General features: G+C 36.9%; 1 protein-coding gene across 1 annotated transcript in view; it reads left to right on the plus strand.

The window, feature by feature from the left end:
• Window positions 1–26,116, plus strand: part of ADSS1 (adenylosuccinate synthase 1) — a 71,354-nt gene that overhangs the window by 37,873 nt on the left and 7,365 nt on the right. The window contains exons 3-12 of the mRNA XM_074213232.1: window positions 4,547–4,609; window positions 7,365–7,415; window positions 8,188–8,254; window positions 14,055–14,162; window positions 14,412–14,493; window positions 15,424–15,550; window positions 16,818–16,972; window positions 18,211–18,335; window positions 21,787–21,884; window positions 25,496–25,645. Of these exons, the coding sequence (XP_074069333.1) occupies window positions 4,547–4,609; window positions 7,365–7,415; window positions 8,188–8,254; window positions 14,055–14,162; window positions 14,412–14,493; window positions 15,424–15,550; window positions 16,818–16,972; window positions 18,211–18,335; window positions 21,787–21,884; window positions 25,496–25,645 (1,026 nt within the window). The remainder of the gene's footprint in view (window positions 1–4,546; window positions 4,610–7,364; window positions 7,416–8,187; window positions 8,255–14,054; window positions 14,163–14,411; window positions 14,494–15,423; window positions 15,551–16,817; window positions 16,973–18,210; window positions 18,336–21,786; window positions 21,885–25,495; window positions 25,646–26,116) is intronic.

Genomic DNA, 26,116 nt, shown 5'->3' on the forward strand with positions numbered 1-26,116 from the left:
ATACAAAATATACAAGATAAATCAGCATAGTAACATAGTGTTTAATAAACTCCAAGATCCCAGCTATTGAGTAAGAAATTACTATCTGATAAAACTGGAAAGCAGTGTGGTAGAAACTAGACCTAAATCAAGAGTTCACACCATATGCCAAAATAAGCTCCAAATGGGTACATGACTTAGACTTAAAGTGTGACATCATAAATAAATTAGAGGATCCAGGAAGAAATGGCCTATCAGATCCATAGCCAGGGGAAGAGTTTATGAAGAAACAAGACATAGAATCACAGAAAATAAAATGGAAATTTTGATTACCATGAAATTTAAAAGTTTTTGCACAAACAAAGCCAAGAAGATGAGGTTAAAAGAAAAGCATATAGTAGAGAAAAACCTTTGAAGAAAGTTTCTCTGATGAAGGTCTCATTTCTAAGATATATATAGAGTACTAAGTCAAATTTATTAGAATAAGAGCCATTCCAGTTGATAAATGATCAAAGGAGATGACTAGGCAGTTTTCAGAGAAAGAAATGCATACATATGAAAAAAAGTCTCTAAGTCGCTAATAGTTAGAGAAATACATATTAAAACAACTCTAAGGTTCTATCTTACTCCAATCAGATCAGTAAAGTTAACAAAAAAAAGGGAAAATGACAAATACTTAAGGCACTGTGGGGAAACAATACTGTACTTTTTCCTAGAACTGCTTTAGTCATTCTGGAAAATAATTTGGAACAATGCCCTAAAAGTTGTTAAACTTTTTTAAACAGCCATGCTGCTTACTCCTAGGCCTTTACTCTCAAGAGACCAAAGAACACAAAAGAGCACCTAAATATTTTTTTTAAGTCATTGCAGCTCTTTTTGAGGTGGCAAAGAACTGGAAATTGAGGAAGCATCTGTTGATTGGGTGATGGCTAAAGAAATCAATTATATGAATGTAATGAAATATTGTTACACTTGTATGAACTGATGAAGGGGATGAAACCTGGGAAGACTTTATAAACTCATATGGAGTGAAATAAACAGAACCAGTAACAATTTATGCCATAACAACAATATTTTATGGACATACAACTTTGGAAAGTTTAAAAACTGATCAAAACAATGATTGGTCATGCATTCAGATGACTCATAAGAAAACATTCCACTTAACCATCTGATAAGAGAGGTGATAAAACTGAGAAAAATCTTAAGGAAATGTCTAATGTGGAAATTTGTTTTGCATGATTACATGATTGATAGGGTTTTATTCCCTTTCTTTCCAAATAGAAGGATAGGAGGTAGAAGGAAGAGAAGATAGAATTTCATTGATTGATTGGAAAATTTTTAATAAAAAAAAAAGAATATGTCAACCGGGAAAACATTTACATTAAATATCACCAAGAAAAACTCTGATTTGCAAGATATACAGTGAATTGGGGTGGCTAGGTGGTGCAGTGGATAGAGCACTGGTCCTGGTGTCAGGAGTACCTGAGTTCAAATCCAGTCTCAGACACTTAATAATTACCTAGCTGTGTGGCCTTGGGCAAGCCATTTAACCCCATTGCCTTGCAAAAACTCAAAAAAAAAAAGATATACAGTGAATTGACACAAATATATAACATATTTGTTATATTCTCTAATAGATAAGTGATCAAAGAAAAATGAACAGTTGTCCAAAAAAAGAATTGCAACCTAATGATAATCAAATCACTCACAACAAATAAAATAAACAAATTAAAAGAATTCTGGGAGCAACTAGGTGGCACAGTAGGGGCAGCTAGGTGGTGCACTGGTTCTGGAGTCAGGAGGACCCAATCTCAGACACATAATAATTACATAGCTATGTGACCTTGGGCAAGTCACTTAACCCCATAGCCTTGCAAAAACTAAAAAAAAAAAGAATTCTGAAGTTTCATCCTACTCTATGAAAATTGGCAAAGGTAGGAATGTAGGCACACTAATACATTGTGGACAGAACTGTGAATGGAATCATACAAGAAAAGTGACTAAACTGTCCTTTGACCTTTGACCCAGAAATCCCCTATCAGACATATCCCCTAAGAGCTCAAAAATCAACCCAAAATTCCAACCTATGCTTAATTACCCAAAGCAGTAAATAAATAAAATTTATTTGGTTAAAAAAAAAAGGTGTTCATCGGCTGGGGAATAGCTGAAAAAACTGGTATATAACATAATGGAATATTGTCTTCTAATAAATCATGAATATGAGAAGAGTACTATGAATTGATGCAAAGTAAAATAAACAAAGCCAAAAGCAATAAGATAAAATGAGAGTGATGAACTCTTACAACTCAAAACTTTGATGTCATCAGTTTTAATGGATTTAATTATCATCTCCAAGTCTTTAACTCCCAAAATTATACATCTAGCTCCAAGTACACTCTTGAGTACTTTCTCAACAAGTGGTTATTGGACCTTTCCAATATCCAATTGTCATCTCCAATTGTCCTGGAATCATTTCAAATTATTTCCAAAATAAAATTCATCTTTCCTCCTAAACCCCCTCCTCTTCAGAACTTCTCTATTTCTGTCAAGAACCACCAATCTTTAAGTTTTCCAACTTTGTGAAATCAACATTAACTTCTAAATATCACTCTTGTTCATCCCATATTTTGCACATTAGTAATTCTTGCCATTTATACTCTCCCATGGCATCTGACCCTTTCTCTCCACTCACACATCCCTCAACCCTAGATCAATCCTTCATCACTTATCATCTGTACTATTACAGTGGTCTCCTAATTGATTCTTGTTACCTTAAGTCTCACTCTACTATCTGTCTTCTGTCTATAATCTGTCTTCTATACAGTTGGCAAAGTGGCTGTCCTATAAAATGCATTTCTGACCAGGTTGCATGCCTAGTTCAGTAAACTCCAGTGGCTCCTATAGTCTCTAGAATAAAATATAAACTCTTCTATCTGATCTTTAAAACCCTTTACAATTCAACCCCAACCTACTTTTCCTACCTTATTAGGTCATCGTATGGGTAGAACTGGTGAGGACCCCCATACTCACACCACCAATCAGGACTACAATGGTCAAGGGAGCTAAGGTGAGGACTTGTGATAGTTTGGATTGATCTGGGACTCAGTTATGGGCACAACAGTAAGAAAAGTTTAAAAGTTTTAGGACTTTGGTTGTTGCCTCCTTATAGGGGGATTTTCTTTGTCTTCCTGAACTATTTCTGATGATCTTGGAAATTGTTTCTACCTGGGGGCTCTGAGTGATCCACCACAGCCAATGCGGAGTCATAATCAGAATAAATATTTTATTCTCCTTTCCACAGTCTACAATCTTTCCAAACTTTTTTCTTTTCTCTCCATCTCCAGTCTCTGTGTCATCCACTCTGCCTAGAGTTCTTTTTTTCTTTAAGTCTCCAACCATCTTCCACATCAAGTATAGAAGTTGTTCTACATTCCTCATATTACTAATGTCTTCTCTCTCAACAATGTCTTTTGTTATTTTTTATTTGTTCAAATTATATTAATTTGTAGAGAGAGTTTCCCATGATGGTATAAAATCTGAGGTCCTGTTTCACTTTTGTCTCTGTATTCTGCAGGACTTGGCACAGAGAAGATGCTTAATAGTTTTTGGCAGATTGATAGAGAGCAAGTTCTGGAAGATTCTAAGATCCAGACAGAAAGTCTTGAATTATAGGTCCAGTGGGGAACCTAGACTGGCTGAAAACTACACAGATATTCACAAAGATCATCCACAAAGGCATGGAGATTTCTGTTGGCATCAAGGCCAAAAGTAACCATGCCAAATGAAAATTGCAGATTCTTAAAATATAAAAGCATGAACATTTATCAAAGCCTCCTATGTAAATAGCCTGTGATAGGTCCCAAGAAGATAAAAATGAAAGCACCATCAGTCTGTGGGCTTAAGGAGGGCAGCATGGTGCAGTAGAATGTGCCTTGTTTCTTGAGTCCAGGTTCAAATGCTACTTCCAATATTTACTTTTTTCTTTTTATCTTATCTTCATTGTTCTCTTGTATAAAATGGTGGGGAAAGAGAACTAGACTGCACAGTAGATAAGAATGCTGGGGATTGGAAGACTTGAGCTAAAATCTGTCCTTAGACACTGTCTGTATGATCCTAGATAAGTCATTGAATCACTCTCTGCCTCAGTTTCCTCATCTGTAAAATAAGGACAAAAAGTGCATCTATCACCTAGGATTGTTGTGAAGATCAAATGGGATAATAATTGTAATCACTTTGAAAATCTTAAATGCTAGGTATTATTAGTACTTCATTATCTATTTCCCAGTGTTGTTATGCTATAGAAATGGAATTATTATTATTACAGTGCAATATGGGGATATAACATGTAAACAAAAACATATGATGCAAAAAGAGTGTTATAGGGTGTAGAAAGACTCAGATAATGTGCTGCAAGAAAATGTAAAGAAAGAGAGTCAGGTTGAGTAGATATGTCAGTGACTACATCTGTTTAACCCCAATTTTTTAAATTAATAAACTATTAAAATGTGTATTTTCTTAGTTCCCATATTTAAGTAATAAAACTCTCTCCATCTGTGTCTCTCAGGCAATGGTGTGGTCATCCACTTACCTGGCTTATTTGAAGAAGCAGAAAAAAATGAGAAGAAAGGTAAGTCTGGCATATTTTTGCTTCCTTTACCATAGCCACTCTTTCTACTGCATTAGATCCTGAGAAAGTATTTCATGGAGAGTGCTTTTCAACTCCTCTCCTTTCTGAATTAGTTCTTTTCAAATCCCTGAGGATTTTGACAAGACTAATTCAGTAGCTGTAGTCTCTGCTTAATTATGGCAAAAAGGGGTGTTTTTACTTGATTCCCCAAATGATCACATGGATTATCAGATTTGCTGTGATCTTGTAGAATAAGTCCCAAGTATAAAACTTATATGGAACACAATGGTTCAGATCAGCAAGATACTAGAAACTCAGTGTTTCCACAAGTTTATAATTATACAACAAACCTATGAGATAAGGTGGGGTATTTTGATTTAAAAACCAAGTGAAGACATATGATCACAGATTTGTTGGCAAAGTTGCTATCCAAAAAAAGATATTGATAAGCTAGAATAATGAAATCTAATGAAATGACATCTTGACCCCTTGGCAAATCAATTCAACTCTATACTATCCTTTATTCAGTAATCCTTTACCTATCACTGATCACACCTTGCCAAACCCCCAAACCTGTTTGTATTATATCATTTTTCCTCCCACATACCTAACCTTTCCTAAACTAGAGCTTAATCTTATGTCATACCCACTAAATGTGGGTATCCACCAAGGTTCTGTTCAAGGACCTCTTCTTTTCTCCCTTCTTTACTATCTTACATGGTGATTTAATTCAGTTATTATCTCTAGAAAGCCCTATATATCCAGCCTTAGTCTCTTTGCTGAGCTTTTTTTGGATATCTCATACTGGATACTTCATAATCATCACAAACTCAACATATTCAAAAATGAACATATTATCTTTTTCTCCAACTCTACCACCCCCCTTCTTCCCAAATTTATTATTACTGTCAAAGACACTACTATCTACTTAATCACCTAAGTTCACAACCTTGGTCTCATCCTCAGCTTCTCATTCTTATTCATTCGTGTATCTACTCTGTTGTCAAATCTTTTGATTTTTACCTTCACATCTCTCATACGTGTTCCTTTCTCTCTATTCACATTATCACCACACTCATGCAATCTCTCACTACTTTTCACCTGGACTATTGGAATAGTTTTCAAATTGGTCTCCCTGTTGCAAGCCTCTCCATTCCACAATCCATTCTTCACTCACTTGACAAAGTGATTTTGCTAAAATATGTCTGACCATGTCACCTTCCCTCAATAAGCACCAGGGGCTTCCTGTTATTTCCAGGATCAAATATAAAGTCCTTTATTAACTGGTCCCTTCCTATCTTCTCATCTTCTTACTCTATGAATATATGATTCTATGTCATCCTCATATTGAAAGCTAAGTCCAGTTCTGAGTATAGACCAGCAGTTATCAAAATGTGATCTATGACTCCTAGGAGTCCCCGAGGCCCTATAGGGGTCTATAAAGTCAAAATTATTTTCTTAATAATATTACTGGGTAATTAAAATACTCCTCCTTTTTCCAACTATATTTTTGTATGAGTCTGTACTTTCTTTGTTATGTTTCAACCAAAATAACACATTACAACAAATTGGATGCAGGATCAAATATGAAAATGTAGCTGACTTTTCTCAAGCCAGACATTAGAAAGATTTGCAGAGATATGTAAAATGATCCACTCTTCTCACTAAATTTTTTTGGTTTTGGAAAATATAGCTATTTTTATAAAAAATACATCATTTGTGTTCAATTGTATTGAGCTTAGTGTTGTTATTTTTAATGCTTTCATAATTACATGTAAAAAACAATAACATTCATTTTTCAGAATTTTGAGTTCCAATTTCTCTCCCTGAAATGAAAGAAATTTTATATAACTATAAATGTGCAATCATGCATGTTTTTAAAAAAACATGAAAAAATAAAGAAAGTGAAAAATAGTATGCTTTGATCTGCATTTAGACTTCATCAATTCTTTCTCTGGAGGTGGATAGAATTTTTTATCTTGACTTCTTTGGAATTGTTTTGGATTGTATTGCTGAGAATTGCTCATTCATAGTTGATCATTGTATGATGTTGTTATTACTGTGTATAATGCTCTTTTAGTTCTGTTTACTTCACTTTGCATCAGTTCATGTAAACTTGTCTAGGTTTTTCTAAAATTCTTTCTGTTCATGATTTCTTTTTTTTTTTTGTAAGGCAATGGGGTTAAGTGGCTTGTCCAAGGCCACACAGCTAGGCAATTATTAAGTGTCTGAGACCAGATTTGAACCCAGGTACTCCTGACTCCAGGGCCGGTGCTTTATCCACTATGCCACCTAGTTGCCCCTGTTCATGATTTCTTATATCCCTATAGTATTCTATATAATCATATACCACATATTGTTATTGTTAATGAATTAATAAATATTTTATATTTTTAAACAGTTTTGCTTGATAACAGAGTAAATCTTGATAAATATACTCTACATAAACAAAAATTCTTTGGGAACATCAATAATTTTTAAAAGTATTAAAGGGGTCTTGAACTCCAAAAGCTTGAGAACCATTGATATAGGTTCAATATAGATTGAAGTCATGATTACATGACAAAGTGACAGGATATGCCAGCACTGAAATAATTTATCAGTGATGTTTTAGACCATCTACTTAAAGGTGCACACACTACTAGAAGAGTTAGAAAGAGCAGAGAGATCTAGGGGGGAAAAGTCATTTCCCTCTATTCTTTCTCCATAATTAAGGCATGACAAATTCTGAGCTATGGGATTCTGTCTTTGGCAGGTCTGAAAGACTGGGAAAAAAGACTCATCATTTCAGACAGAGCCCACATTGGTGAGTATCCCTACCTTTCCAGAGAGCCCCGCCAAACAAATAGGAAAAAGTTCTTTCCTATCTCTATTAGACTTTAGGGTTTAAATTTCCTCACAATACCCTTACAAGAATCATCTCTATTTTACAGTGAGAAGTTCTGAGACTCTGGGAACTGATTTGCCAAAATTCACATTAGCTAACATGAAGCCAGAAATAATAGTGCCCTGTGCTCTTTCCACTAGACCACACTGCCCTGAAAGTCAAATGAATTACAAAAAAGGGCAAGTAGTTCCTTTCCTGGTCCCATGGGATATCATTCCTCCTTAAAGGGAATATACTCAGTTGTGACTCTTAATTTATTAGCCAAAGAAAAAAAGCCCTAATCCGTCAGACCCATAATTGGCTGCTTCTACTCAAAAAGCAATGTTGCCATCCTTTTCTTGTAGGGAAGAGTTTTATCCTGCCCATTTTCCCTTACATATATAGAATATTTTATTGTTTCCATCTCTTTAACCATGCACTATTTCATAAGATTCTTCCAACAACCCAAGAGGTCATCCAGGCAAGGATAACAGGGGAAGAAATTGAAACCCAGAAAGGTCAAATGACTTGTTTAAAGTCACATAGAAAGGGAACAATAGAGCCAGAACAAAAATTCAGATTCCTGATACTCCCTTCTCCCTCAAAAAAAATGCTCCTGCTCTACAAAAAGATCTCCCATTTCCAAACTTTTACCATTCCTTTTCTAAGGCTGACACTGATGCTCCATCTTTTAACTGCTTATCTTTTCCAGTGTTTGATTTTCACCAAGCAGTCGATGGACTTCAGGAAATGCAACGTCAAGCTCAAGAGGGGAAAAAGTAATTATATCTCAACACCTTCCTTCTGTTAGTGATTCTTCAGTCTGCAAGTTTGGTGCATTTGGGGCAAGATGGCTCAGTGTGGTGGAAAGAGAGCTGGACTTGGAGTTGGGAAGACCTAGGTTTGAATCCTCCCTCAACCTACTAGCTTTGAAATGCTGGGAGTTCTTTAAGATCTCTAGGTGGCTCCAGTTTTCCCATCTGTAAGATGGGGCAGGGGAGGCAATTCAGTGACCTGTAAGGTCTCTTCAATCAGTTGGCAAACAATTATTAAGCACCTACTATTTGCTAAGCATTATGCTATGTACTAATGAAACAAAGAAAGGCAGAAAAAAGACCCTGCTCTCAAAGAACTCACTTCTCCTGAACTCTATCCCTTCCAATTCTCAGTAATCTAATCCTGAGTCAAATCCTGACTCAGTCTCTAATCCATAGCTGGAGCATAAAGTTGGATGATGTGACCCAAGTCTTCAGTTCAATGTAGAGTTCCTTTCTATCCAAACTATGAATCACAGTAAGGCCTACACTGTATTCTCGAAGTCATTAATTCCTAGGCAGGATTTTTGCTTAAATTTTACAGGTCGGTAATTTCCATCTGGTGTTCATGAAATCATGATGATTTTTGGTTCAACAACTCAATAAGTAACTACTATGTACCAAGGGCTTCTTATTTGTTACAAGGGATACAAAAATAGATAAGAAGTAGCTACGTGGTACTGGGACAAAACTGAATTTAAAATTGCCTCTAGCACTTAGTATTTGTATGACCTTGGAGAGGTCATTTAATCTCTATCTGTCTCAGTTTATAAAGTGGGAATAATAAAAAATACCCACCTCAGAGAGTTGTAAGAATCAAATGGGGGAAAAAATTTATAAAGCATTTAAAATAATGCCTAGCAAACAGAAGGTGTTTTTTGGGTTTTTTGTTTAGTTTTGTTAATACCACCTAGGATTTTTGGAAGGATAAAATCACATTATATTTTTAAAAAACTGCCAAAGTATAATAAGTTTTTTCAAAACTATATTCCCAATCAAAGATTGATTTCTTAACTACTGTGAGGAATGATATGTGTCCTCCTTTAGACTTCAATAGGGTATTTGTTCTGCCCTCTTATACTTTAATCCAGGAGAGAATGTGTCCTCCCTTAGACATTGTATAAGAATATTGTAGAGAATGATACTCTTTGGGGCAACTAGGTGGCACAGTGGATAGAGCACCAACCCTGGAGTCAAGAGGGCCTGAGTTCAAATGCAATCTCATACTTAATAATTATCTAGCTGTGTGACCTTGGGTGTTTGTCTTAACCCCATTACCTTGCAAAAAAAAAGAATGGTACTCTTTGATGAGATTTTGTGCAACTTAATAGAAAGAGGTCCTAGTCTTATAAGAATCCACAAGAAGATGAGTTGCTTGACAGCAGGTTATTTTTCTGCCTTTCTTTGTTTTGCTAATATTTAGTTTAATGCTTTGTATATCCTTGATCAAATATAAATATCCAGGTCTCCCTCAGCTCTAAATGGTCATTTTGGATTGATGGCCTTCACCTATAGGTTTCATGGTAAATTCTAGAGAATAAAACTTCATGTCTATCCTATATTTTCTGTCATTTTATCTTAATCCTGTATTTTTAAGGTTCACAAAATACTTTGTAAATCTTAAAATCCTCTATAAATGCTGCTATTTATTATTATTATTATTATTATTAATTTATTATACAACTCAGGGCCTGCTTTCAAAACATTTAGGTGTAAAGGGAAGGACAATGAGAAGAATATTAATATCTATGGTACAAAAGAGAGTGAGGTCCTGGAAAGTGAAAAGGGAGTGACCCTTTTTACTTGGAGGGGGAGGGATGTTCCAGGGTAAACTTCAGCCAACTAAGCATTTATTAATGGAAGAACAATAGGGTTAGAAAGTTTATGTACTTTGGTAGGCAATGGGAAGCTACTGAGGGCTTTAGAGTGGTAATTACAAATGCACATTAACAAAATTACTCAGGTAGTGTGTTCAGGATGGATTGAAGGAAGAAGAAGCTAAGTCAAAGAAAACAATTAGGAGCTGGTACAATAGGTGGCACCATGGTACAGAGACTGCTAGGCTTTGGGCTCAGGAAGCATCTCTGAGTTCAAATCTCATCTCAGACCCTTAATATCCTCGACATCCTGGGCAAGTCACTTAACCTTGTTTGCCTCATTTTCCTCATCTGTAAATGGGGATAATAATAACACTCAACTCAAAGGATTATTGTAAGGATCAAAAGAAATTTATTTGTTTTAAAAAAGGGATTAGTATAGTGGTCAGCACTTAGACACAATATAAATTGTTCCTTTCCCTTTTCTTCTTCCCTTATGACTAATTTATGTTTAGGAAATTCCTCTATTATCAATTTTCTTCCCTCTAAATATTAAATATCAAATTGTGTGTATGTGTGAAAATGACTATATCTGACAATTCACATGAAAAACAGGCTTCATTTCTTTTAATGACTGGCTCATGAGGCTTTCAAATGGTGGAGAGTAATCACTCAATGCTCCGTGCTTTTAAGAGGGGTAGAGTTGGTGAAAGCTTGAGAGAGGGGAGAGTGTGGTCTTCTGGCTTCCAGCTTCAAAAGAGAACACACCTGATTCTAGACTCTCTCTTCAGGTCCCTGAAAGGAGAGAAAGTTTTTTTGGGAAGAAATCAAATGATCTCAATCAAATCCCTATTCTTAAATTGCTAATCTAGAGACTGTTTTCTCATGGGTGAGATCTGAGACCCTCTCTTGGTTGAGCTGTTATCTTACTCCCAATGGAAGGCATCATTGACTCAGTGCATTGTCCAGTATCTATTCTCCTATGGATACTTTCTCTGATTTCTGTTTTCCGATTGCCTGGGATAAATGGGTTTATTTGCTCTTTATTACATTGCTTTTTTGTGGCATTTAGCATTGGTTCTATAGCTTGAATCTATATCTTCCCCATTTAGGATTTCTCCTACACTATCAACATTTAAGAGAGCAGATAGTTATTCTAGCTCAGTCATCCCTCTCTTTGAAGAGAGCAGAGCAGGAACATCTGATCTCAACCTCTTGCTTCTCCTCCTGGCAGGAATCAGTCTCCTTTGGAGAAGAGAAAGGGGAGGAGACTCTAGAGAAAGCTATTCATGCAATCAGTCCAGCCAAAATTCCTAATGTAGTAAACTGGGGATTAGGACATGATTGAGGTCACCATCTCCTCTATATAACAACTTTTTTGCAGTCTTTCTCTCCTTTTAGGAGTCAAACAGGACTGAAATGACTGCTCATCAACAATACAAGAGAGCTTAGGAGGGAAGAGAGAGAATCCTCTCCTACGTCCTTCCCATTCTATCACACAAGCAGCCTAGTCCACCCAATGAAGGACAAACCCAGATCAATGGAAAAGTGAAAGATGATGATGCTCTGTAAAGGACTTGACTCTGGGTCTTCTTGAGGCTTTTGCCCCTACTCTTAGAACCAGACCAGGGACTCTCACTTTCTGATCAAGTATTTTCTCCTTTTGCACCTTCCTTAGTCTCAAAAGAGGCCTGTCACCAAATCCCAGGAGATAATTTTATACAAATTTGGGACATTAGACATCATTCAATCCCCTCATTTTAGAGACCAGAAAATTGATAAACCTTGACTGATGTTACAGAGTAGTAATGTCAGATCTTTTGATGGCAAGTCTACTGTTCTTTCCACTATTCCAGGCTTCTTCTCCTTATTAAAAATCCCTGTTCTTTGTATACAAACCCCAAATTCTCTGACTTTTCCTAAGCCCTTGAGTCTACTTGACTCCTTGGATTTTAGTTGTTTACTTTTTTTTACTGGTGTTTATTTGCTGATTTTAGGGAAGTTGCTTTCCCTTTCTTGGCCTCAGTTCCCTCTTTTTAATAAGGAGAAGGTCTTTTGAAGCTCTAAATCTATGTTCCTATGATACATATGCAAGGTCATGTGGGATGTCAGAGCTGGCCTCAGAATGGGATCACATCCCACCTCGGACACATACTGGCCATGGGACCACAAACAAATGACCCCTTTTGGGATTTTCTTGGCAAAGATACTGGAGTAGTCTGCCATTTCCTTCTCCAGCTCATTTTCCAGATGGGGAAACAGAGGCAAAGAGGGTGAAGTGACTTGTCTAGGATCACACAGCTAGTAGGTGTTTGAGGCTGGATTTGAACTTGAGTCTTCCTGCTTCCAGATCTAGTGCTCTATCCACTATGGCATCTGTAAGTCATTTCATGGAACCTTAACTGAAGTTGCCTAGTCCTATTATGGGCTTATCTTGATTCCTGTGGGTAGCCAGATCTAGCAGCCTCCCAAGAATGAGCATCTATAACCCCTAGGATTTTCCTATCTGAGTTCTCTGCAGTTCATTGTTCCATTCTACAATACCCAACTCACTATTAGTCAGCCAGAAAGTCTTTTGGTAGCCTACAAAATCATTTCTGTTACTTACTGTTGTGTTAGCTAACTCATTCTTCCAAATTTTGATAGTATAGATAAAACCTTCATTGGAAGAAGTAGCAGAGGTTTACTGGGAGATTTCCCATAACAATGAAACCATAGATCCAGTTGCAATCCCTAACAAAGAACTTTTCTTCACATAAAGTTTTTCCCAGTCAATCCAAAGATAATAATTGGCTCTGATTCACAAACTACCTACAATTCTCACAAGGTACCCTCCCCTTTACACCCTACTTCTCTACCTGATCATCTTCTCATCTCCTTGTCCTCCTTCTGGACAAATTGCTCCCCTTTCTTCTGAGACTGCTTCATGACCAAATTTACACTGACTCTTGTCCCTACCCCCAAATCCTTTTTTGTCACTTTCCTCTGCGTCTGTCTTCATGCTGTCCCACCCAGTCTTTGGTGGGCTATGGCAAGGCTTATCTCCTCCCCTATTTCCTCCATTTTCTTTTGGAAGGACCTCATAGTCTGTGATCATTCTGGTACAGCCCCAAGTCAAGCTAGGGCCTGTCTAAAGAGCAAGAAGGGAAGATCCCAGTATGCCTCCTCCAAGCAGACTACTAGCTCTTTGCTCATATAGCATCCTTCTGCTATGAAATTATGGAAAGAGGATTAGAATTGTACTCAGACATCCTGTCTTCCAATCCCAACTAGCTATATGACTTTGGGTGAGCCACTTCATTTTTCCTCATCTATAAAATAAGATTAAACTAAATCCCTATGGGCTACAATCATAGATCTATTCATCAAGCTTAAGTCCTCACTCCTTCAGAAGACTCCTCCCTGACCTCCCTAACCCACAAACATCCTCCTCTCCTCTCAATTCCTATAGGTTATTTGGAAGTTGGTATATGCTGTTTTAATATTGTTTTTAAAATGTTCATGTATTCTCCCCATCCCTTAACAAACCTTTAAGTTCCCCAAGGACAATGCCCAGATAAGCTGGGACATAGATTTTCAGTTTATCCAATCATTTCCTTGATTGGGTTTTCTGAAATATATTTCATAAAATCCTAGAATATTATAACTTGTATAGTTCTTTTACAGATGGAGAAACTGAGTCTCAAATAGCAGAAGTGACTTGTTCAAAGACAAATAATATTTTAAAATATACCCTCTATATTGAATAGCATGCCAGAAAGTAAGGATTAGTTGGCCAAATGTGCACCATAGAGGTGAGAGTGATGCAAGGACTTACTCCCTTGGAAAGAGACATCTCTGATGGAAGAGAGGAAGCAATATTACAGCCCAAACAGTATATAATATTTAAGTTATGTTTTAAAAAGATCTGCCAGATCTTAACTGGAGTCTGACTCTCTTTGTTTCAGTATTGGCACCACAAAGAAAGGAATTGGACCAACATATTCTTCAAAAGCTGCCAGGACAGGACTTCGCATCTGTGACCTCCTTTCAGACTTCGATGAATTTTCTACAAGGTATGGGCAGGAATTTTGACCTTTTATTTATCTCTAAGGGAGACAGAAAGTGGAGAAAGGTATTTGCTCTTGATCACATCCCTAAGCCAGGAGAAAAAAAGAAAGAATGGCCACACTTAGGGTGAGTAGTTCTCCTCTGGGCATCTCTATTGAAAGACAGATTATGAGGAGATCCTAGGTTGCTCCTCAGCATATCTGGATATATTCTCAAGCCCTGAGGAAAAGACTGACTTGTCTGCTGTTTTATAGGTTCAAAAACTTGGCCTATCAGTACCAGTCAATGTTTCCTACTTTGGAAGTGGATACAGAAGGACAGCTCAAAAAACTCAAGGTACAGATGCTGTTTTTTAGGGTGTTTAAAGGTATCAAAAAAATAGGACATAGAATTCAAAGCTTGAAGAAACCTAATCCAGTGGTTCCTAGCCTGGGACCTATGAACTTGTCTTTAAAATATTTTAATAACTTTTTCAATATAATTAGTTTTCTTTGTAATCATATGTATCTTATTTTATGCATTTAAAATAACATTCTGTAAAAGGGTCCATAGGCTTCAACAAAACTGCCAAAGTGGTCCCTAACACAAAAAGTGAGTTAAGGACTCCAGGTATAATCCAATCTCATCATTTTATGGGAATGGAAACTGAGGTCCAGAAAGCAGAAGATACTTAACCAAAACCACATATTGTGCTATAAGAAATGATGAGCTCAGTGATCTTAGAAGAACATAGAAAGACTTGCATGAAATAGCATTGCAATATTGTTTTTAAGAGAAAATAGGCTGGATTTAGTATCAGAAGATCTGATTAAGATTCTTACTCAATATTACTTTTTTTTTAGATTTTTCAAGTCAATGGGGTTAAGTGGCTTGCCCAAGGTCACATGGCTAGGTAATTATTAAGTGTCTGAGGTTGGATTTGAACCCAGGTACTCCTGACTCCAAGGCTGGTGCTCTATTCACTGTGCCACCTAGCCACCCCCTCAATATTACTTTTGTAACCTTGAATATTCTAACCCATTAGTCTCTATTTCTTTCTCTCTAAAAATAAGAATTTTGAATTAGGTGGTCTCTCTAAGTCCCTTCTTACAATCCTAAGGCAAACATAAGAAGTAAACATGATAAAATATATGCCAATGGCTCCCTCTCAGTAAGGACTAGAATCAGGGTTTCTTTATTATTTCTCTTGGAAGAAATTTTTTTGAGTTTTGGATGGGAATGTTCCCTTCAGTTGCTCATCATCTCCATTTCTACTGATACCTGCAGGTCTTTGCTGAAAGAATCAGACCCATGGTAAGAGATGGAGTATATTTTATCTATGAAGCTCTTCATGGACCCCCAAAGAAGATTCTTGTGGAAGGTGCCAATGCAGCTCTCCTGGATATTGACTTCGGTAAATTAAGAGTACAGTGAAGACAGCTCAGAACCAAAGTAATGGTTGACATTCAGGGAACAGTTAGTTAACAGAGTGTCTGGCATAATTTAGAGAGTGCCAGGCTAGAGACAAGGTTTTGTTAAACAGGGTGAGATCACATTCAGACATAGACAGGGAGATGCTGATTTTACAAGGTCATGGATAAGTAGAATGAAGTTGAACCCTTTTATTTGATCTGCAGCTCAGAGGTGATGGTGGGGGACACCCTAGAAATGAATGTGAAGGTTTTCATGGGAGTGGAGGATCTCATACAGAGTTAGCCAAAGAAAAGTTGGAATGTTCATTCATTTCCCCCCATAGGATCAGATTTAAGAGGATTGGGCTGAATGATATTTGGCTTTGATTTAGCACTTTTGACTTTCAGCAAATCTCCAATTCCCCTCAAAAATTACTGAGCATATTCTTTGTATCTCTCTAATGTTCTGGTAAATAAATATTGTAGGTAAATGCCTGTAATATCCTCTCTCTCACCCTTTTTTCATATTTTAAAGACCACAGCATTTTTCTCTGTAAAACTTTCCTTGATTTGTTCTAATTATCTATAACCACTCAGACTTCATATTGTAGTTAGTTTTGTAATCATCTAATGCACTTTTAATATATTACTATGCACTATAGTTACTACTTATTGTCTTTTACTAAGTTGTTTTATTCAATTGTTCAGTTTTCTGATTCTTCATGATCCCATGGACCATAGCATAATAGTTCCTTCCATCTCCACTATCTCCTGAAGTCTGTCCAAAGTCATGTTTGCTGCTTCCTTGAAACTATCTATTCATGTCATCATATGCCATCTCCTTTTTCTTTTTCTTTCACTCCTTCCCAACATCAAGGTCTTTTCCACCTTCTCATTATGTGCCAAAGTATTTAAACTTCAGCTTCATTTTATTTGTTTTTCTAATGAATAGTTTGAATTAACTTATTTCATTTGATCTCCTTACTGTCCAGTGGACTTTCAAAAGTCTTCTGTAGTAACACAATTTAAAACATTGATTTTTTTGGTGCTCAGCTTTCCTTATAGTCCAAATCTCACAGTCAAACATTACTAATAGGAAAAACCATAGCTTTGACTATGTGGACCTTTGTTAGCAAGGTGATGTCTCTACTTCTTAGTGTGGTCCAGATTTGCCATAACTTTCTTTCTAAGGAGCAAGAATCTTTTAATTTCATGAGGAGAATAGGGATATGTCAAATGTCACTGCTTGAAATCTCTTGTCTCTTCCAGGCACTTACCCTTTTGTGACCTCGTCTAATTGCACTGTGGGGGGAGTGTGCACAGGGTTGGGGATCCCACCACAGAATGTGGGAGAAGTGTATGGAGTGGTGAAAGCCTATACCACCCGCGTAGGAATCGGTGCCTTTCCTACTGAACAAATCAATGTAAGTCTACCAATTAAACCATCCACTCTTCTTACTAAGGGTCTACTGAGGTACCATGAGATCATAATATGTGGAGCTGGATGCAAGGGACCTTAGAGATTATTTAATCCTGTGGAGCTGGATGATAAAATGCTGGGTCTAGATTCAGGAAAACCTGAGTTCAAATGCAGCCTCAGATACTTACTATGTGACCCTGGACAAGTCACTTCACTCTCTTTGCCTCAGTTTCCTTATCTGTAAATGAGCTGGAGAAGGGAATGGCAAATCACTCCAGTATTGTTGCCAAGTAAATGCAAATGATGTCACAAAGAGTCAGACATGACTGAACAACAACAACAATGGCAATCTGTAGGTGAAGAAACTAAAACCTAAAGAGGTTTCCTTAAATCAGACCAGTAGTGAATAGTAAAACCAATCATCAGGGAGACTAGGAGAAGAATACAACATCCCTTCTCTCAGGAATCTCATAGTTTTGAAACATACTCCTAAATAAAAATGAATTAAAAAACAAGAAAGGGTCTAATTATGGTGTCTTAGGAAAACCTCAGACTTGGAAAGAAACTCCCTTGTTTCCACTCTCCCCGCACCCCCCCCCCAACTCTATCACTATCTTGCTTTGTGAATTTGGTCCTGGTTCTTATAGAATCTGAGAGTTGGAAGGAAGCCAACCCATACTCAGCAAGAATCCTTTCTACAGCATCCCAAGCAGGTGAACCTCCAGCTTCCATCTAGGAAGCCTCAGTAGTATCAAACTCATCATCTCACAAGAAACTCCAGTTCACTTGGTCAACTCCAGTAGTTCAAAATTTTTCTTTTATATCCTCTATGTTATAACCTCTATGTTCCAGAAGTATATACTTCTGTCCTCTGGAGACAAACAGAACAAATGAAATGTCTATCCAGTGTATTATTTTAAGGATGCTATCATGTTCTCCTAAGTCTTTTCTTCTTTAAGCTAAAAATACCCATTTCCTAAAATTGATCTTCATTTGGTCTTGTAATGAGTATAGCAATTCTTTTCTATATGCCCGCTGGACTAAAGGCCTTGAAAATTCTTTCCAACACTAGCATTCAAGGGTTCTATGAATTAAGTATTAAACTTATGGGACTTGCACACTAAAAAGATAAAGTTAAGATGAAATAGTCAGGGAAGTCTTCATGGAGAAATGGAGACCTGAGTTGGGTATTGAAGGAGTATTTTAGCTAGGCATCATTAAATCTCTCTTCTCTTTGTGCAGGAAATTGGAGACCTGTTACAGAACCGAGGCCATGAGTGGGGAGTGACCACAGGTAGAAAGCGGCGCTGTGGCTGGTTAGACCTTATGATTTTGAGATATGCACACATGATCAATGGATTTACTGCGTAAGCATCTAATCTTTGTTCTGTACTTACTTGGCCACACAGGGAAGAAAACTGAGGAAGAACAACCCTAGACTCTTCCTCTGGGGAAATTCATAGTCTGAGATATAGGGAGGTCAGTAAGAATAGGAGCATTTATTAATGATTCAGGCACTTTACCTGAATTAGTGCTTTAGGCACTAATGATTCAGGTATATATTAAAAGGGGCTCAAATTTTAATGGGAAAGTCAACATGAAAAAAAGTAATGAATACAAGACATACATATATGTGTATACACACATTCACACATAGATATATAGCTATATGTCATACATAGACAGATATATACATACATCCATATACAAAATAAAAATTGAGGTTAATCTCAGAAGGAAGAAACTAGCAGCTGTGGGGACCAGGGAAGATTTCGCTCAGAAGGCAACATCTCAGCTGAGCCTTGAAGGAAGCCAGAGAAGCTAGGAGGGTATTCCAGGTATGGGGAAGAGTCAGGGTAAAGGCTCAGTCAGGAGATGGAGTATCTTGTGCAAGGAACAGGCAAGTAGACCAGTATTGCTGGATTGCAGTTTATGAATATAAAAATACTAGAAAGATTAGGAAGAGACAGTTATGAAGGGTTTGTCAGTGTTATTTTACTTTTCCTATTACATGCAAAGATAATTTTCACCCTTCATCTTTTTCTAAGCTCTTGAGTTCCATAGTTTTCTACCCTCCCCCTTTTCTCTCTCCTCCCCAAGGCAGCGAGTAATCTGATATAGGTTTGTACATATATAATCGTATTTAACATATTTCCATATGTTATGTGAAAGAAGAATTAGAAATTAAGAGGGAAAAACTATGAGAAAGAAAGAAAAATATATAAAAGAAATTTTAAAAAGTGATCATAGTATGCTTTGCTCTTCATTCAGATTTCATAGTTTTTTATCTGGTTGTGTATGGCAATTTCCATGTGAAGGGTTTTAAAGAACAAGGGATTTTTTCTTTTTTAAAAAATTATTATTTCTTTTTTCAATTACTTACAAAGATAATTTTCAATATTCATTCTCTGCAAACTTTTGAATTACATATTTTCATACCACCCTCACTCCCTTCCCTCCCTATGGCAGCAAACAATTGAAACAGAGCATTTTCTATTTCATCCTGGAGGTCATAGGCAGCCAAGAGAGAACACAAGACTCTCTACTATGAAACAGGGAAGAAGTCAAAACAATATCAGTAAAGTGGGAATTGAGGGCTATTCTATTTTGCCAAAATAATGAACACTCAGTTTACAGGGCTAGAAGGTATAATGGCTATATAGCATTGGGTCTGGAGACAGGAAGATCTGAGCTCAAATCCAGCCTCAGATAGTTTTAAGATCTGTAATACTGGGCAAGTCACTTAACATCTCTCTGCCTCAGTTTCCTCAGCTATAAAAATGGAAATAATAGTAGCTCAGTGGTGAACCAAATGAGATCATATTTGTAAAGTAGTTAGCATATATAATGAACTTAATAAATGCTGGTTTCCCTTTCCTTTCCTTGAATGTAAATTACTTAAGATTCACTTTATTTTTTTAAAAAAATTTATTTATTTAAGGCAATGAGGTTGATGACTTGCCCAAGGTGACACAGGCAATTATTAAGGATCTGAGGTCACATTTGAACTCAGGTCCTCTTGACTCCAGGGTTGGTGCTCTATCCACTCCATCACCTAGCTGCCACCAAGGTTCACTTTAAATTCAGTCTTTGTCTTTACCCCTGCCATCTACTTTATGCAAATTCTAACTAATACAAACTAATTCTTAGTCTGTGAAACATAATTAGAAAGATTAAACTAAGGTAAAAAAATAACCATGAGATGTTCTTTTTTTTTGAAATTGTTATATTGTATCCTCACTCACATACATTAGAGCAAATAAATGAGAGGTAGTTACTATCTTTGGGAAAATATAACAATAATCATCATCATCATCATCATCATCTCACAACTTATTAAGATTATGTAAATCTTAGTACCTTCCTCACAATACACTTGGGAGGTAGTTAGATCATACATGGGGGTGGGGTTCCCCAAGGCAATGGGGTTAAGTTACTTGCCCAAGGCCACACAGCTAGGTAATTATTAAGTGTCTGAGGCCAGATTTGAACTCAGGTACTCCCAATTCCAGGGCTGGTGCTCTATCCACTGTGACACCTAGCCACCCCTAGATCATATATTGTTTTAATTATTCTCATTTTACAGATAGTGAAATTGAGCCTCAGGAAAGAAAAGTAATTTGCCCAAGGTTACACATTTCATAAATACTAGAGGCAGGAGTCTTTTGGTTCCTGAGTGTAATGCTCCTTCCAATATGTTGTGCTCCCCCCATAGGATAATTAACTGAGAATAATATTCTTCAAGTAGAAAGATGCACACTAAGATTAGGTTCACTTCTTTGACTTGTTCAATTATATACAATAGCATTCTCAAAGTATTTCATATTCATTCCTATGAAATAGACTCAGTAAAAAATGTTAACATTTCCAATAGTAGCACTATATCCCCCTCTAAAATGTTAAGTGTTAATTTATATTTGCATAATTTTGTTATATATTAAATACATTTTAATATAATTATATTGAATATTAAAATCGAATTTATTGTATAACTAATATAACATCATATATATGAAAAATACTTAAAGTGAAAATTTTTAGAATTAAAAATTAACCAAATTTCCAAATTTTGCTCCATAATTTCTCCAAATCTCCCTTTTATCCAGAATATCCAATTCCCTATTCTCCTGTGTTAGCGTGAACAAATTTCAATCTTCCAATTTTCAATGACCAATTGAATTTGGGAAACATTCAAAAATTTCATTGAGCAATACTCTGTGAGCAGCAAAGTGCTACAGGACAATAATAATGTGTTGTCCTTCATTCTTAAAGAAGACCATGACATCAAGGAGGTGATGCCATGACAAGCTTGTGAATTGAATTTGAGGTGAGCAAAGTCACCAACCTCACTTTCTCCTCCAGAGCCATCTGAGTCCAGTGGTCGAATGTGAATTAGGATGACTGGAGATGGCTGGATGGGAGGCAATCGGGGTTTTAGGATCACATAGCTACTAAGTGGTGTCTGAAGCTAGATTCAAACTTCTGTCCTCTTGACTTCAAGGCCAGTGCTCTATCCACTGCTCCATCTAGCTACCTGCTGCAGGATGGAGGAGATGAGTAAAGAAGACATTTTTCCTAACCCACAGGTGATAGCCATAATCCTTCTGGGAAAAAATATTTACACATGGGAAAAAATGAAATTGGAAAACAAGACAACAGAAGTTTTACTTTCCTCATCTGTGAAATAGGGACCCTTAAAGACCTACCTTAAGATTGTTGTGGGGAAATTGCTCTGCCAACTTTAAACTATTATGTGAATTATTATCATTGTAATATTTGATTCAGTACTATTTTCTGAAACACTTGGGTCTTGACTAGGCTGGCATTAACCAAACTGGATATCCTGGATGCCCTAGATGAGATTAAAGTTGGTGTTTCATACAAGCTGAATGGGAAAAGGATTCCATACTTTCCAGGTAAGTTAAGAGTATACCATAGAAGCCTTTCTAGTCAACTTTCCATCTTCAGTGATGTACACCATTTTTCCTTCTAGCTAAGTCAGAATTAGAGAGTTTGGGGCAAATATTCATTAAAGGTTCTTTAGAGAATATATTTTTCATTCCTTCTCTAAAATTTGACACAAAGATTATGAGCCACTGAAGCACACCAGAGCAATGATACGTTGCCTTGTAAACTAATAAATAGAACTTTGATGAGACAGATCTGTCTACATCCACAGTGTAGTCATTTAGGTAACAGAATATAGTGTAAAATACCTGACAAAATGTTGTCTTATTATGTAATTCTGCTATATCTCATACTATGTGTTTCTTCCTTAAGGATAAGATTTCTCACTCATCACATTCAAATCCCATCACACATTATGAGAATGATGTAAAGACTAGCAAACTACCTTCTGTGGGGAGTGGGGGGAGGGAAGCTAGATTGGGGAAAAAACTGTAAAACTCAAAATAAGTAAAACCTTTCTAAAATAAAAAAGAAAGAAAGAAAGAAAGAAAGAAAGAAAGAAAGAAAGAAAGAAAGAAAGAAAGAAAGAAAGAGAGAAAGAAAGTACCTGACCCATAATTCAGAGGACCAGAGTTCAAAATCCGGCTGTGCAATTTCCTTTCTGTGACCTCTGGTATGTCATTTCATTTCTATGAGACTGTTTTTTTCTTTGTAAATGGTAATATTTGCTTGCTAAAAATATTAAATAGAATGGTATGTAAAATATTCAGTAAATCACAGAGTCAATTTTGGAGATTTCTGGAGAGGACATGCAAGATAAGGAAGGGACTATAGATCTTGCTTTCAGAAGCTCAGTGGAAGGAACTGGGACTCTTTAACCTGGGAGAGAAAAGACAGGGTGGATGTGATTGCTATTTTGAGTGTTTGAAAGGTTGTAATGGAGAAGAGATTATAAATTTGTCTCGCTTGGCCCCAGAGACCAGAAATTGTAGGACATCTGCAGCAAGGGAGATTTGGGCTCCATATGGAAGAGGGCATAGAAATTAAAGCTGTCCAAAAGTGAAATGTATTGCTAAGGAGCTGGTGGATTCTTTTTTTTTATTGAATTTAGGTCACTGAGAGATTATGTGACAATAATTGTCAGAGAAAGGACTGGAACTCAAGTCTTTCTGACCCTGAGGATAACTTTCTACCCTCCATTTCATGTTATTTGTTTCTATGATTATTATCAGCTAGGAATAATACAGGTGAAAAAGTCTGGGACTGAGTGGCAAGGGACCTAGCATCTAATTCTAACTCTTTCTGCTTTCTAACTGTATGACATTGGACAGATCCTTTGAGCCTCAGAAACCTCTGATGAAGGAGAGAACACATGCCAGCCTGCTTCCCTCCCTATCTCATTCATTCATCAGTCATTAATTAATTAATTAATGATTAACCTATAAAGATCTGCTGAAAATGCAATGTATATTGGAAGAAATAATGCATCTGAACATCCTTTGAAAATTAAAAGACTTATAATTTCATATAGTAAGGAGCTTTTCAGTGGATAACTTAAAATCTTTTGATTTTACCAAAATGGAGAGGTTCCCTTACTTTTGTTTTAAGCTACTCAGTTGTCCTTGGCTTAAAAACCAAGAAACAGTATGGTTCAGTGGAAGGTTCCCTGAACTGGGTGACAAAAAGAGTTCCATTCTGCTCTGTCACTAACTTACTGCATGATCTTAGACAAGTCATTTCCCATCCCTGGACTCAATTTCTCTCTCTGTACAATGAAGAGGTTATACTAAATTCTAAAATCCTTCCTTGCTCCAACATCCTAAGTCTAAATTTCATCATGATGTTACTTCTTTCCCTTTGCCCTATTTTTACCTTGTCCTCTCTTACATATTACCTTCTATCCAACTTTCTTCAGCCAGCTGATCTGTGCTCAAAGTCAGCTATTTAGAGAGAGAGAAAATCCTACACTGTCCCCTGTATCCCAACCCCAACTTCAGCCTCATCTGAGTTCTTGCTCATTGTCTGAGCCCACTGACTCTGTAACCTGAGTTACCATGGGTTTTCAAATGGATAGATGCTACCTGAGCCTTATGGGAAAGAAAAGTGCCAACCTGGTTATTATCTTTAACCCTCCATTGCCTCTTGAAGGAATGAGGAAGCAGTAAAAAAGGCTGACTAAAGTTGATACCAGAATGCATGATCATTTGGTCAATCAACCTCCATCTACTTAGCCACACTCTACACAAAAACATTATATATAATAATATATTACACTTCTAAAGCATTTTATGATTCATGCAAACTTTCCCCATAACAGCCCTGGATTACCCACTCTGTGAGCAGCAAAGTGCTGCAGGATAATAATAATGTGTTGTCCTTCATTCTTGAAGAAGACCATGACATCAGCAGTTATACAACTATTACTATTCACATTTAATGGATTAATAAATTGAGACCCAGAGAATTCAGATGAATTGTTCATGGTCACACAGCTAGTAGTAACAATAATTCACATTTACATAGCACTTCAAAGTTAATAAGATACTTTCCTCACAGCATTCCTTTAAAGTAGATAATACGTATCATTTGAGAGATGAGGAAACAGGAGCCCAGACAGAGTGACAGGACTGAGAACCATGTGACTCTCTCTTTCATTCAGAGAGAAAACAAGCAGAGCAGGTTTGCACCAGGTAACCCTGGAACACAGCACTCAAACAAAGGATCACATGAGAAGTATGTTAGAGAAGTGATCCTATAGGTTGTCCGGGTATTGTTTCTGGGAATCGATCAGTTGAGCCCTGGAGGTCTCCAGGAAGGAATAGAGTCAAAATGCATCGAGAAGAATCATCTTCCTTATTCATATAGCTGTTCATCATCACAATACTACCACCACCAACAACTCAGCAGACATGCCCAGAGAGCTTTGTCTGTCTTTCTACTCAAAGGTTATCCCTGGTTTTCTACTGCTCACTTTAAAGCTTGTTTGTGATGCATTCATTCAGACCAGGTTTACTTCCAGCCTTATCTTTCATATTCTGTGTTTGTCTTCCACTGTTATATTCCTAGCTTTCTTCTAAAGCATAGGTAAATGCTAATTCTTCATTAAACCCTTTTACTCTTTGGCTAGGATCTTCCACTCTCAGACTTCACATAGCATTTTGTTTACACCTCTCTACTTACTGGGCAGTCGTGTGTGTGTGTGTGTGTGTGTGTGTTGGCTTGGTATCATCTTCCCAATACTATTGTTCACTATTAATCAATTGTTATGTTCTAATTAATCTCCACAATTTGCTTAGCCATTCCTCAATTGATGGGGATCCCCTTAATAGTCAATTCTTTGCCACCACAAAGAGATGCTAAAAATATTTTTCTACATATAGATCTTTTCATTATTTCTTTGATTTCTTTGAGATACAGACCTAGTAGTGATACTGCTAAGCTATAAATTGGTTCTAAAGGGGATTTGTGTTACATCATTACATAGCAAGATCCCTGTCTCTGAAGTTATAAAAGGAGAAATTGAATGACTCCATTCTGAGGGAGGCTGTAGAAGAGGGTGGTGGGAAGTTTGCCCTTTGAATCTGTGACTAAAAGATGCTATGAAACATGTGTTTTCTAGCTAATCAGGAAATACTTCAGAAGGTGGAAGTGGAATATGAAACCATGCCTGGCTGGAAGACAGATACAACTGGGGCCAGAAAATGGGAAGACCTCCCTCCCAAGGCTCAGAATTATATCCGGTTTGTGGAGAATCACATTGGTGTAGCAGGTAGGTTTTTGTTGTTGGGTCATTTCAGTCTTTTCCAACTCTTCCTGGTTCCATTTTGGGATTTTCTTAGCAAAGATACTGGAGTGGTTTTTGATTTCCTTCTCATTTTATTGATGAGAAAACCAAGGCAAACAGGGTTAAAGTTACTTGCCCAGGTTCACACAGCTAGTAGGTGTCTGAGCCCAGATTTGAACTCATGAAGATGAGTCTATCTGATTCTCCACTGTGTCATCTAGCTGTTCTGCATTACTTATCTGGTTGGAACGCACCCACCAGATCTGTCCTGGACACTAGACACACTCAGATCTCCTCAAGTGCTGACCCATTGTGATTAGGATGGACTGGAATGATGGGACAGATAATAATGGAATCTAAAAAATCTGAAATGTTATAGTAAGACTTAGGGGGTTTTTGAAAAAGAGAGTTGGAAAGAGCCCTGCTCTGGATATCATTAGGCTTAGAGTCTACTCC

The sequence above is a fragment of the Macrotis lagotis genome, chromosome 1 (assembly GCF_037893015.1).
Source record: "Macrotis lagotis isolate mMagLag1 chromosome 1, bilby.v1.9.chrom.fasta, whole genome shotgun sequence".
Taxonomy (NCBI): domain Eukaryota; kingdom Metazoa; phylum Chordata; class Mammalia; order Peramelemorphia; family Peramelidae; genus Macrotis; species Macrotis lagotis.